At 41.4% G+C, this 14770-nt stretch overlaps 1 protein-coding gene across 1 annotated transcript in view; it reads right to left on the bottom strand.

Moving 5' to 3' along the window:
• Positions 1-270: 270 nt before the first annotated feature.
• Positions 271-14770, bottom strand: part of npffr2a (neuropeptide FF receptor 2a) — a 30726-nt gene continuing 16226 nt past the window's right edge. Inside the window, exon 4 of the mRNA XM_063490633.2 lies at positions 271-8450. Within this exon, the coding sequence (XP_063346703.1) occupies positions 7598-8450 (853 nt within the window). The 3' untranslated portion in view covers positions 271-7597. The remainder of the gene's footprint in view (positions 8451-14770) is intronic.

Genomic DNA, 14770 nt, shown 5'->3' with positions numbered 1-14770 from the left:
TTAAGTATCTCGAGATCCTGTTCACGAGTGACGGGAGAAGGGAGCCGGAGATTGACAGACTGATTGGTGCTGCAGCTGCAGTGATGCTGGCATTGTACTGGTCCATCGTGGTGAAGAGAGAGCTGAGTGTAAAAGCGAATCTCTCAATTTACCGTTCGTCCTACATCCCTACCCTCACCTATGGTCACGAGCTGTGGGTAGTGACTGAAAGAACGAGATCGCAGATACAAGTGGCGGAAATGAGCTTCCTCTGAAGGATGGCTGGCCTCTCCCTTAGAGATAGGGTGAGAAGTTCAGCCATCCGGGAGGGGCTCAGATTAGAGCCGCTGCGGTTCAGGTCTGATAAGGATGCCTCCTGGGCACCTCGTGGGTGAGGTGTTCTGGGCATGTCCCACCGGGAGGAGACCCTGGGGCAGACCCCCCAAGGCTGGCCTGGGAACGCCTTGGTGTTCCACCGTACAAGCTGGAGGAGGTGGCCGGGGAGAGAGAGGTCTGGGGTTTTCTGCTTAGTCTGCTGCCCCGGAGAAGCAGAAGAAGATGGATGGATGGATCAGTCTTAATATTACTACAGAGAACCAGACTCATCAGACCAGGCAATGTTTGTTTTTGTAATGATATTCTTTTGTCTAATATTGGTGAGTCTGTGTGAGTTTGTAGCCTGGGTCTCCTGTTCTCAGCTGACAGAAGTGGCACCTACTGTGGTCTTCTGTTTCTGTAGCCCATCTGCTTCCAGGTTCTCTGTAAACCGTAGAAATGGTTTGTGGGGAAAATCGGGGGGGGGGGGGGGGGGTGTTTTTGAAATAGACCAGCCCATCTGGCACCAACAACCTTCAGGTGGTCACTCCGAACATGTCTGCGCACCTGGATGCTTCGATATTGCTGTTAACAAGCTGAACAGGTGTACCCAATAAAGTGTCTAAGATTTGTCGTAGGTCTGTCTGTTTTAATGTCATCAGGCTTTTTTCAGAGGCACATCTGTTTAAATCTGGTAATTAACCTTCTGGTCTCCCTAATATATAACAAATTACAAGAAACGTGTCAAGAAATTGTTATTTTACCACTAGTGGCATGAATTAGAGGCATTAAGACATTTCATTAGAAACTTGATTATAAACCTTGCCTATATTTTGTGCTGACAATCACAGAGGTAATAGATAATCTGATGAATAGCCCTTCACAATTTAAAATAGGACACCGTTCGCTTCCTCGCTTTCAGTAAAAACCTACAATCTCCATTCTATTAAAAAAAGTCCACATTTGTGTCCCATTAAATAAACAATATTTAAGAACATGTAGGTGCAAACACAAAAGAACACACATGCTACTACACAAAATAGTCACATGCAAGCTACACAAAGGTACCAAGAGTCTTGAGATCACAAAAAGTATTTCACAGTAATTCATCCCAACGTGATAAAAAAAAATTTCACCACAGGCACCAAAAAGTACAAATTCATTACATTCAAAACTGGACCTTCACACACGTTTGTGCTAAATGTGTTTGCTGGAGTGTTGTGTAGTTCAGCAGTGTTGTCATGTTTAAGTTATTGTTGATAACCCTGACGTCTTTGGCAGGAGGAAAATCAAAACAGCTCACTGCTTGAATCAGAGCGTAACAGCTACATAACAAAATGAGAAACGCACCAAAATTTGGAACGAATATCTATTTTTGGCTTAACTAATGGTACAACTGGTACTTTGAAGCTGAAAAACAAAATATATGAGCATTGTCTGATGTCTTAGTATTAATTATCAAAAGTGCTGAAATTATAAAGTGTCACCAAATGCATGATCTGAATCTTGGTTTTGTTCATTTAATATTTACAGTGTTTATTTTTCTGCAGGTATTTTTGTTTGTTTGTTTAAGAAGTTAAACCAGGAACCAGGAATGGTGCTATAAAATGTGTAATTTGGACTCTGCAGCGAAACTTGTTCATTATATTAGCATTAATATTAAAAAAAAACAACCTTGTTGTGGCTGTGATGTATCCATGCTGTGGCTTGCTAAAGTAAGTTTGGATAAGAGAGGCTGGATTTGCTACGTGCACTTTGGATCCAAGTTTAGATCTCGTAAGTGCCCAGATTTCCCAGTCTTAACTTGAATTTTAAGCGGTCTTGAGCCACTCCTCAGTTCTTTATTTTTGCTTCCAGTAGCCAGATTTTCTTCTCATTCTTTTAAAGGGGTCTTGAGCAAAACTTCTCCAGGCTTTCTGAAGGTCTTTCAAAGTTTTTCTTTGGACATTGACTGCTTTTTCACTCATTTCAATCCTCTGATTATTTTTAGAGCAATACTTTTGTTGTTTTGTTCAGTCACTTGAATGACTCATAGGTCAGTATTAAGTGTAAAAACTGCACTTTACTCGAGGGATGAAATATCTGCAGCAGCTGAACAGTATCTAAAAGTCAGGTCCTTAAGAAAGAGATGCATCTCTTCAGGACTTGAGATCCATCTGGCCCTCCATCCATAAACTGTTCACTAGTCTCATCACAAATGGTGTCAGTGGACACGTTGGCTGCCAGGAAGCCATTTTTGAAGGGAAACAGTGGGAAAAGGCTGAGGTAAGAGAAATCACACACGATTCAGTGGCAACAGGTCTGATGGCGTGATGAACCTAAACCTAAACGGTATAACAGTGATGGTTTATAGCCATCAGGAGCGCTGTCATGTTTGAGGCTGCATTTCAAGCAGTGGTGTTGGAGATCTTCTCAGAATTGATGAATTACGAGCACGGAAAATTACCATCAGATTTTGAACCACCATCTGAAAAGCACGTGGACTGGCAACTCCTACATTTTTCAGCATGACAGTGATCCCAAACACAGTGTCTATGCAGTAAAAGCATACCTGGATAGAAAAACGCACACTGGAACAATATATTAAAGCAGAGTGGGAACGTCTTGACGGAGACCGGAATAAAAGGCAGAAACATTCAGAAAAGAGCTTTGAATGTCCTTCCGGGAGCCTGGAGAACTATTCCTGAAGACTACTTAAAGAAATAACAAGAATAAAGGTGACTTTAAAGCTTGCCTTATACACTGTATTTCAGTTTATGCTGTCCATAAATCCCTGCACCGGTTTCCCCAGCAAAATATGAAGAAATGAGTGGTGGCTCAAGACTTTTGCACAGTACTGTAAATTTTATTATTATTTCATGAGAATTCATATTTGAAGTACTGATTTGATTAAAGGACCAGTGGCACCCAATGCTCTAACTTAAAAAACACTCAGCTATACTGAGTATATGTTTCTTTGCCCACATTCGCACTGCATTTGTTTATTTCTCTCCACAGTGAATTATGAATTCTTTTGGCATGTATAATCGATATGGCACAAAGTTGAATTTGAGTAGCAGTACGAAGTGAAGACATGTGAGCAGGCTGCTTGGGGTCGGGTCAAATCAGGGTTACAAAGGATCCTTGTTAATACATGTGTCAACTATCATACGGATATAGTCTAAAGGGAGACATGCACCCTCTTCACCAGACATGTCAAGGTCAGCGGTTATGTTGTTAGCAGTTACATTAAATGGCAGAATTCGTTATGACCACAAAGACCAAGGGTGTGACTGCAGTGTAAAGGTTAGCGGGAGTTATAAAATGCCTGGAAACCATTTCTGGCACCATAATAAAACAGTGTAAAGATGGCAGTTTGTTTTTGATATTTCTAAACAAGACAGAGACTTGGTCTTCATCTAATCTTTGAAAACTTAATGTTTTGGGACAATGACTCTCATATAGCAATAATTGATGACATCGAGTCCAGTACATTGTGCCCAGTGCACACAAAAAAGTGGCGGGTGGATGTCACCTCTGAGCCTTGCATTTATTCATTCATTCATCCTGCTGAGACCGCGCACCGGTCAACTGCAGGGAAACTAAATGTCTTTGTCTCTTAGAAGTTCAGTTAGTTTCTACGTGCACGTGGATATCCGTTTACTGAACTGGTTGATGTGGACAACTTGTCAAGAGTAAGTTTGCCTGCCTGTGAGAAGTGTCAGAGTTTTTTAGCATTAGCTGATCCATTTATTCCCCTCTGGGACGGCAGTGATCACTGTGCACTTACTCACAGCAGGCAAAGAGCTACAACCTGCTGTGCTGAAAGGCTTCTGCTGATTTTGCAATAATTTGATGTTTGGTTTTTTTAAAACATGACATATTCACACTAAAGCTAAAGGTTGGAGCGATATGAAGAAATTTTAGGTTGTAGAGCTTAACTTTAAAACTGAATTGTATCGCATTACATGGCATATTATCAGTGTGTATATATCTGTGCCAACTGTAAAGACTCAGCAGTAGAAATCTGGCTGAAATTTGCATCTAAAACTTGGAAATTATTGGACTGTGAACATGTTTTATCTGAGAGGTCAATAATGTCTACCTTAACTGACACCACATGCCTTATCCTGGATGTAGTGGTATTCTTTTCATTTCGGGATGTAGAATTTTTTTTTTCTTGCAGTCTCAGCATGCATACGTGATTCAGCTGCACTGAGCTGTATTAGTGATTCGGCTTAGCGGGTTCATGACTTCTTGGGTGACTGCCTTGTCCCTAAAAGCAGCTGTCCTGCACATTTCACTGCAGGCATTCATCGTTAGAGAACGCTGACAGTGTTTTCAAAATGGATCACTGACTGCAAGTCATTGTAAACTCCAACTGTACGCAAACTCATTACAGCCTGATATGAAGTTGCTCTGATGCTATTTGCAGTAACTATTTGCCTTCCCACATTCTATTTTACCCCCGCGGTGGTTTTGCCAAAAGCAGCTACTAAAATCAGTCGAGTTTCTGGGTGATTTTATTTAGTGATGACTGGCTTGGTCAGCCTTTGCTGCACTGTTCAGGCTTACTTGAGGGGTTTTGTAGCAGGAGAGAGATGCAAACACGAGATATGATGCTTACTGAAAGGGTAAACTATATAAAGCAATGTTAAATTTTAACCTTTGTATAAATCGACATTATATAAAGATGTCAACAAGACCAAAGCATTTAAGTGTTGGCAATCTGAATGTGTTGTGTATTTACCGAGGTACCCCTTGAAGTTGTTCTAGTTTAGATCTCACAGCTGCCAGAGTATATAATGTAAATAATGTAAAATCATGATGTTTTTGTTGATTACAGCTTTACTTTTTCTGTGATTTATAATCTTTTCTATGAATATTTTCAAAATTGCTTGAAAAAGGACATTTAGTACAAAAAGCGACTGAAGTCATTCATTGGATCATATTTACATTGTGACGACAGCACAACAGGGTTCAAAGAGAGATTTTAAAAAATCAAATAAAATGACAGGAACAGATTTGATGTGGTGTTTACATGGCACATTCATAAAGGGCTCATTGAAGATTTCTGTATAAATAATGCGCATAATTGCACATTGATGTGTGGACGTTTACAGAGCAGATTTTAGGGTAAAATTCTGAATGAAAATTTTGTAAATGGATAATCATAGCTTTCATCTCTTTGCCATCTATAGGGCTTTATGCCCAAATAAAAAAACAAGTAAATGTGTCACCTGCAGAATATCTATTGGCAAGTATCATCTTTCCTGCTTAATGTCTGTTCTGTCAATAAAAAGACACAAACTATCTTCAGTTCAAAGCAACATCTTCACAAATAATGATTCTAATGTTTTAATGTCAACAGATCATTAGCACATTTATTATGTGACATTATTTTAGTTATCATAAGCAAAGTACATGTTTATCATTTTTAATTCAATCTCTATAGCAGGGCTCTCAAACCTAAGCCTCTTTGTCCATCTCCAGTGTCTCTGAGAAAAATCTTGATGAATATCAGAACTCGCAGCAAACACTCCTAACTACTGGTGTGCTCGCTCTGCTGCTGGACTTTAATCAAAATCAAGTTGAAACCTTCCTTTTTAAGTTTTACAACCTTTAATTATCACTTTTGCACAAACAGGTTTTTTTTCTGTATTTCTTTGTGGTTTTGGCGTTACTCTGTTTCAAAGAAGGCCATCCGTTTTCTTAGCTGCTTATCCGACTGTCATAGAGGATATAGTAGGCGACCCTGGACAGGTTAATTGCAGGGCTGACACAGAAAGACAGACAACCATCCGTAGCTACGCCTAAAGACCGTTTGTGTCTCCATATGCATGTTAGATCAAAAACTGCTTAATTATGGCTACTTTCATAACAAAGGGTGATTGTTCCTGCTACTACTACTACTACTTTTTTTTCCTTTGAGTTGATTCACACAAACTTGCCTTTCTTAGTGTAAAGATGTCACCTTTCTGGACCATTTTTACAGGAGCAGCTACAAACTGGGTTACAAAAAAGCTCGTTGTAAGCCTCTAGATTAATGGCATAGGAATCATACAAAAAGATTTCATATTTACTGAAATTACTTGTTAGTTGATCTCTGAAGTGAGTGTGACATGCTGTGGCTGTGATAGCAGAGCATAAAAACATGCCTCGCTTTTTAAAAAAAAAAGAAAACAAAAAGAACTGTTCTCATGTATTAATGCATCTGTGAATATAAAAGATCGTGATGACTAATACTTGCTAATAATTGCTACATCAACCTCCACTTCTTTTCTCAACTCCTTTATTCCTCATTTGAGCCCTTTGACTTTTATATCTTGTGTATGTTGTTTGACTTAATAAAGCAGTTAGGCGACACAAACCACACAACGTGGGATTTCTCCTCGTGATCTGAAAGTTGCTTAAAGTTTCAGCAGCAGCAGCAGCAGCAGTGAATAATACGAGACAAATGTTGGGAGAAGTTTTGTTTGTATAGTTTGCCACACTACAAAGACATGTGAGCAGAAATTTTATTTGTATACATGAATCTTGAAATCTTCTCTGCAAGTGTCATGCTGTCATGTTTGATGCATCTTTATACATTTATACATAGAAATTTTATGTGGTGCAGATTAAAGATTAAAGGAACACCAGAACACTTGAGCATTACTGTGAAGGGATCTGGGGGCTCTCTTATGCTTTCAGGGACATTTTGCTATCAGATTTTACGTCTATTTTTGTATCCTATAATGAAACGTTTCTGTCGTGATCAGGGTGGTTTCTTCAAGTTTGACAGGGGCTCCTTAAAAAGTTATGAATCATTAAAAGACTAGAAATGCATTTTGAAAGGATGGCGCTCATCCCTGCATCACAGCTTTGGACCTGAAATCTTACACGATGTTGTTGGCTGCTTTTTTTCCCTTTAATTTGACAGCATCTGTATGTCAAGTGTGCAAGGCAGCAGCCTGTTATCAAAGTAATATCGACAAGTCTAACTGACCATTCTGCAATGAACAGCAGGAATATTAAGTCCTGTCCTTGATGGCTACAAACCAGCACGTGTGTCACATCGTGTGCATCTGAAGTGATAAGATTTCAACCAAAGGCTGTGTTCCCCTTAACACTAGTCACTTAAAGATGTGTATTTATTATTTTTATTTATTTTCTTGCCTTGAAATCTTGTATTGTATTGAAATCTTGGAAATTTTCCAGCTCACCATCCGCTTGTAAAATCTATTTAAGGGAGCCTCGTGGTTTTCTTAGGCACAGCACAGCATGATTTAAGATTCAAATATCTTTCCTCACCACCTACAACAAAGTGTGTGTGTGTGCGTCCTCAAATAGACACTGCAGTCACACCCCCACTACTGCAAGATGCCTTTTCCAGGTCCTCCATGACCAAATCCTGCTCGGTGACGTGGTTGAGTCGCCTGGACGAGTTCTTTTCCAAGCTGTTGAGAGAGATGGGTTCCAGGCAGGTCTGTGCATTATTCGCAGGGAGGACAGAGTTTCCCTGCAGCCTGTGCGAGTAGGTTTTCCTCCGCTGGCCGTCGGCTGTGCACAGGCTGAACTTGAACACGGCTTGAAAGCCTCTGCGGAAATTCTCATTGAAGAAACCGTAGATGATGGGGTTGACGCTGCTGTTGAAGAAGGCCAGCCAGTGGGCAAAGGGGTAGATGTAAATGTTGATGATCCTGTACTGCTGCTCAGTCAGCCTGGCGTAGTCGCTCAACATCATGAGAGTCCACAGAGGCAGCCATGACAGGATGAAGAGCAAAGCAACTATCAGAAGCATTTTAATGACGCGCTGCTTTTTCTTGGACACCGTGTGGCGGTTCTCGTGGCCCGGCTTTCCTCCCGTTGGAACTGCTGTTTTGAAAAGCGTAATCCCAATCCGGGCATACATGATCACAATGAGGGAGAGAGGGGCAAGATAGATGTTGGCAAACAGGACTGTGGTGTAAATCTTTCTCATGTCTTGGTTTGGCCAGTTCTCTCTGCACCAATAAAAAGGAATAGTTTTGTTATCATATCCCAGCAACACCCGGATGGTTTGCTCCTTGGTCACTTGTAGCATCACCCCAGAGGGACACATGATGGATATGGCCAGAACCCAGATGATAACTATTATCAGCGTGGCTGTGGAGATGGTCAGCTTTTGCTTGAATGGGTAGACGATGCATCTGAATCTGCAAGAGGGTACAAAAGGACCAGATGGTTAAGATGCATGTAGGCATTTAAAATACTTTAAAAATGTATATTTTTCACAGGAACCTCGTGATATTAGACTTATTGTAATCATATTGAGGATCTTTTGTGTTAAGTAACTCATTTTTACTTTTATAGCAACTGACTACATGAGCATGTGTGTCTGAAAAGCTACATGGTGTTCACATCATATTGCACTAAAGGTCACTGTGCACACTGCATGCTGTTTGAATAAATGCTGCTGATTAGCTCGTTAGGACATTAAGGTTTACGAGGACGTCTTTTGTGTCATTTTCCTTTGTTTTCAAAGCCTTAAGAAGCACAAATGTGTTCTTTAAGTGAGCACTTGCCAGCTATAGTTACAGTGTACAATTCGTTTAGAAATCGGCTTACAGTCAGGTCCATAAATATTGGGACATCGACACAATTCTAACATTTTTGGCTCTATACACCACCACAATGGATTCCAAATGAAACGAACAAGACATGCTTTAACTGCAGACTGTCAGCTTTTATTTGAGGGTATTTACATCCAAATCAGGTGAACAGTATAGGAATTATGACAGTTTGTATATGTGCCTCCCACTTCTTAAGGGACCAAAAGTAATGGGACAATTGGCTTCTCAGCTGTTCCATGGCCAGGTGTGTGTTATTTCCTCATTACCCCAATTACAATGAACAAATAAAAGGTCCAGAGTTCATTTCAAGTGTGCTGTTTGCTTTTTGAACCTGTTGCTGTCAACTGCCAGGATGAGATCCAAAGAGCTGTCACTACCAGTGAAGCAAGCCATCATTAGGCTGAAAAAACAAAACAAACCCATCAGAGAGATTGCAAAAACATCAGGCGTGGCCAAAACAACTGTTTAGAACATTCCCAAAAAGAAGGAACGCACTGGTGAGCTCAGCAACACCAAAAGACTAGGAAGACCACAGAACACAACTGTGGTGGATGACCAAAGAATCCTTTCCCTGGTGAAGAAAACACCCTTCACAACAGTTGGCCAGATCAAGAACACTCTCTAGGAGGCAGGTGTATGTGCGTCAGAGTCAACAATCAAGAGAAGACTCCACCAGTGTGAATACAGAGGGTTCACCACAAGATGTAAACCTTTGGTGAGCCCCCAAAACAGGCAGGCCAGATTAGAGTTTGCCAAACGACATCTGAAAAAGCCGTCGCAGTTCTGGAACAACATCCTATGGACAGATGAGACCAACATCAACTTGTACCAGAGTGATGGGAAGAGAAGAGTATGGAGAAGGAAAGGAACTGCTCATGATCCTAAGCATACCACCTCATCAGTGAAGCATTGTGGTGGAAGTGTCATGGCGTGGGCATGTATGGCTGCCAGTGGAACTGGTTCTCTTGTATTTATTGATGATGTGACTGCTGACAAAAGCAGCACAATGAATTCTGAAGTGTTTCGTGCAATATTATCTGCTCATATTCAGACAAATGCTTCAAAACTCATTGGACGGCGCTTCACAGTGCAGGTGGACAACGACCCAAAGCATACTGCAAAAGCAACCAAAGAGTTTTTGAAGGGAAAGAAGTGGACTGTTTTGCAATGGCCAAGTCAATCACCTGACCTGAATCCGTTTGAGCATGTATTTCACTTGCTGAAGACAAAACTGAAGGGAAAATGCCCCAAGAACAAGCAGGAACTGAAGACTGTTGCAGTAGAGGCCTGGCAGAGCATCACCAGGGATGAAACCCGGCGTCTGGTGATGTCTATGTGTTCCAGACTTCAGGCTGTGATTGACTGTAAAGGATTTGCAACCAAGTATTAAAAAATGAATGTTTGATTTATGGTTCTTATTCTGTCCCATTACTTTTGGTCCCTCAAGAAGTGGGAGGCACATTTGCAAACTGTTGTAATTCCTACACCGTTCACCTGATTTGGATGTAAATACCCTCAAATAAAAGCTGACAGTCTGCAGTTAAAGCATGTCTTGTTCGTTTCATTTGGAATCCATTGTGGTGGTGTATAGAGCCAAAAATGTTAGAATTGTGTCGATGTCCCAATATTTATGGACCTGACTGTATATGGTCGTGTTCTCACCTCTCCATGCAAACATTACACCATCACTTTCCATTTGTTTGCAGTCTCTGGCAGTCATGTCAGCTGCATTGTGTCTAAGCATGCAAACTGTATTTCAAAAGTTTCAGTAGGACTTATTTTGGTGTGGCTAATTTGCTCTGTGGATGTCATTGTGAAGTAAAGCCCCTTTTTTTTCTTGATGTCTGTCACTGTGCAGCGCTGGAAAAACGAGTGACTAAATAAGTTCCCCCGGGCCAGTCTGCTTTTTCGGTGTTTACAAATGTCACTGCTGAGTACTTCAAAAATGCTAATGCCCTTCTTCTTCTTCTGTGCCTTTTTCACCAGCCATTGTCTGAGATGTCTTGCCCACTGACTTCACAGTAACACAACAACATATGATCAAAAGCTTAAATCCAACTAGAGAAGCTGTGCAAACATTCAACCTGCATGACTCTTGGAGTTTAAAATGAGGAACTTGCATGCACGATACCTAAATCAGTCACCAATTTCAGACACAATCAGAGGTTCCATCTGCAAAATAATCACTGTATAATCTTTCATTGGCAGAGCCGAATGCTATGACTGTGAAAAATCTGCAGGAATGCAAATTTTCACAGCCACAGCTTGAATAAAATCTAAACATTGCAGAGGATGGATGGAAATCAGTTCTGACAGGAGAGATGCCCATGTCTGGATCAACTTGAATTCTCACTGTGAAATAATCTTATTCACAGTGAGGCAGCTTTGTGGACAGCAATGAGGCATATTAATCTGACAACAGAGGCTGGAAGATGCTTACTGATCACCCATCACTAAATGACTGAAAAGATATTTTGGCTACTGTATGAAATTAGTCATGATGACACAGTGCAGTGTAATGTGACAGCAGTAAGGTAAAGGCACAGAAAATGAGACTGAGTGATTACTGGCTCACTGAACAATGACAGCAAAGGTGACAACACAGAGCTCTGTGTCTCCTTGTCCTTTCAAATTTAATTCTAAGTATGTAGCTGATGGATATTGAAGGTGACTTTGAATTCTGTATGTCAAAGCATTTCAAAATCTGTCCATCCCAGAGGCACAGACAGCCTCTAGTGATATCAAATAGTGATGGAGTGATATCGCTGCATGTCTAGTGTCTGAGGACAGACAGATAATAATATACAGCGCTGTCATTTTACACCATGCAGAGCTTTTGTCACCCTCATATTTACACCTTCTAACTCCACTTAGGATGTGGGGCTTTTTGTGGGGCTCGAGTGCTGGCGACAGACTGGATTCTAAAGCCTCTTGCTTTGGTTTGTAAAGCGATTAAGCAGGATTAACATCCGACTGTTGACATCTTTGTGGACAGCAATGAGGGAATTCAAATGAAGACATGTGCCAGTTAAAGATAATAAAGCTGCACAAGCCTGTCCGGCTTATGTCTTTCTCAACAAGACATCACAAAACAGATTTCACTGACATTTGTTGAATTTGGAAAATGGGGCAGGATAGTTGTTTTGTTTTTTTATTTATTTATTGGCCACTTGAGGGAAACAAGCAGATAAAATTGAATATGAATGCTTCTTTACACAGCCGCCACTTATGGCTAAGTAAGATTGGCGGTGTTTTGGAGACGTGTCTCTGTAATGCCTGCAGTCCAATATTCTCCAACTTCAAGCGTTATGAAGAACCCTGCACTACAGGAAATTTTAAGGATTGTTTTTGGTCTCTTTTTGCACCCAAGAGAAAATCTTTCCTCCTTTAGCTGACAGATGCTCCGTAGCACAGTGTTTCCCAAAACCTGTGCTGCGGCACATAGGTGTGCCGTGGAAGATTATCTGGTTCCACCTGAGTAGTACTCTAAGCAATCGGCATGAGTAACGGGCAGAACAATTAGATTCTCTTACACTAGAGGGCAGTACAACTACCTGCTCTAATTAAATGGGTTACTGCCAGTAAAACAGAAGACAAAGAAGAAATTACATAATAGTCATGCTGTGAGTGAGATAACGCAGCGTGTAATAGCAATAGATACATATCAGAAAAGGAAAAGTAGTCAATAAGACCTGGGTCCTGGAGAAAATTCTCACCCAGATGAAGGCCCTAGCAGGAGTAGTGGTCAGAAGAAAGCAAAAAAGGTATACTGGGTACAAACCGAGCCAATTCCGATATGCCTGGTGCATGGTGAAAAATTATCAATATGCTTCTTGTGACATTTTTTGTTTGGTGGTGTGCCGTGTGATTTTTCTAATGTGAAATATGTGCCGTGGCTCCAAAAGGTTGGGAAGCACTGGCGTAGCATTTTCATTTCCTGCTGAGGCAAAAACAGCAACAGTCTGAGAATGAAATAAAGTAAAATTATTGGTATAATAGCTCAACTGCTATAACTGACTATTAAATACCCAAAGGCTGAGAGAAGCTGTAGATTAAGGTGATTCTCTGGTTCTATTCAATTTTTAATTCAGTTTTATTTATACAGCGCCAAATCACAACAACAGTCGCCTCAAGGCGCTTTATATTGTAAGGTAGACCCTACAATAATACATACTGAGAAAAACCCAACAATCATATGACCCCCTATGAGCAAGCACTTTGGCGACAGTGGGAAGGAAAAACTCCCTTTTAACAGGAAGAAACCTGCAGCAGAACCAGGCTCAGGGAGGGGCGGGGCCATCTGCCCTGGTGAGAGAAGGACGACCAGATAATGTCTGTGAAGGTTCTCAGTCATCCAGGTCATCGTAGTCTAAGGAGCTTGGAAAGAAAAGCGTCTGGACTTCTTAAAGTTGCTTGAAGACGTTTCACCTCTCATCCGAGAAGCTTCTTCAGTTCTAAGGTCAAATGGCCGAGAGTCCCAGATTTAAACCCAGTGGGAGTATCCCCCAGATAAAGACAAAGGTTCTCTGTTTGCTCAGTAGTTGTTCAGTCCATGCACTCTGTTACTGTAATGGTACAAAGTTCCTGTAACACTCACCAAGAGGCCGGGACGTAACTAACTATGATGGCTTAGGTGCATTTCTGCACACACGAGATAACAAAAGAGGAGACAGGATCCACTGTTTCCGTCACTGACATGCGTGTAATCCTTAATTAGAGGACACATGTCAGCTATCTGTGGTGTTTGGGGCCAGCAGGGTGCCCAACTCAGGCCAGATGGGCCGCAGAAAGTACAGAAACAAGGGGATTTTATGGGAATTTTGATAATCCCCATAAAATTATCTCAGAACTCAGAAACTGCAGTTTCTGGTTTCTTTGCATCAGAGCACTACCATTTAGTGCTCCTACTGTCATCAACGTCTTCTTGTTTGGGCTGCTGCTTTTAGAGTTTGCCTCAGTCTCACTCTTTTCCTCCTGCCTGGCAGCTTCATATTCAAAATCTTTTGTCCAGTATCTCCAGCATCCCTAAACCATCTTACCCGTGCCTCTCTACCTTTGTCTCCATGCCTTTTAACCTGAGCTAGCCCTCTGTCCCTCTAATCCTGTCCTTCCTGGTCTCTCCAAATTAAGTTTTACTATCTTCAGCTCAACCTCTTGTCTTTTTATCAGTGCCATCACCACAGCAGGTATTCCTACCATTTTATAAACCTTCCCTTTCACTCTTGTGATAGAAGGGTAGCAGCAAATCACCCCTGACACTCATCTCCACCTGCTCCACCCTGCCTGTGCACTCTTCTTCGCCTCTCTTGTGCACTGCCCATTGCTTTGGATGCTTGACCCCAGGTATTTAAATTCATCCACCTTCAATATCTCTACTCCTTACATGTTCACCTTTCCTTCTGCCTCCCTCTCACTCACACACATGTATTCTGTTTTGCTTCTACAGACTTGCATTCCCCTTCTCTCCAGAGCATACCTCCCTGCTACAGATTCTCTTCCATCTGCTTCCAACTCTCACTGCAGATCACAAAGTTGTCTGCAAACATCATAGTCCACAGAAACTCCTGCATAACCTCACCTGTCAACATGTCCATCACTACTGCAAACGATGCCACGTCAACTTAAACCCATCTGTCACTCCTCACACCTTACAACTGTCTTTCCTATGCCACCCTCACATACCTCTGACTTCCTCATGCAGTACCACAGTTCTTCTCTCGGCACCCCATTATTATTATTACCCATCTGAGCTTTGTCATAATCTTAATAATATCATTCACTCTAAAAGACAGTTTTGAATAAAGCTGGGGATGGAAGTGCAGGAGAACTGAAGGCTTAAGTACACAAGAGGTAATCTGGGAGATGGAACGCACCGGGGAAACACAGCTGAACTAAATCAGGGG

This window comes from Pelmatolapia mariae, linkage group LG12, assembly GCF_036321145.2.
Source record: "Pelmatolapia mariae isolate MD_Pm_ZW linkage group LG12, Pm_UMD_F_2, whole genome shotgun sequence".
Taxonomy (NCBI): domain Eukaryota; kingdom Metazoa; phylum Chordata; class Actinopteri; order Cichliformes; family Cichlidae; genus Pelmatolapia; species Pelmatolapia mariae.
This window is presented reverse-complemented; position numbering and strand designations above follow the sequence as displayed.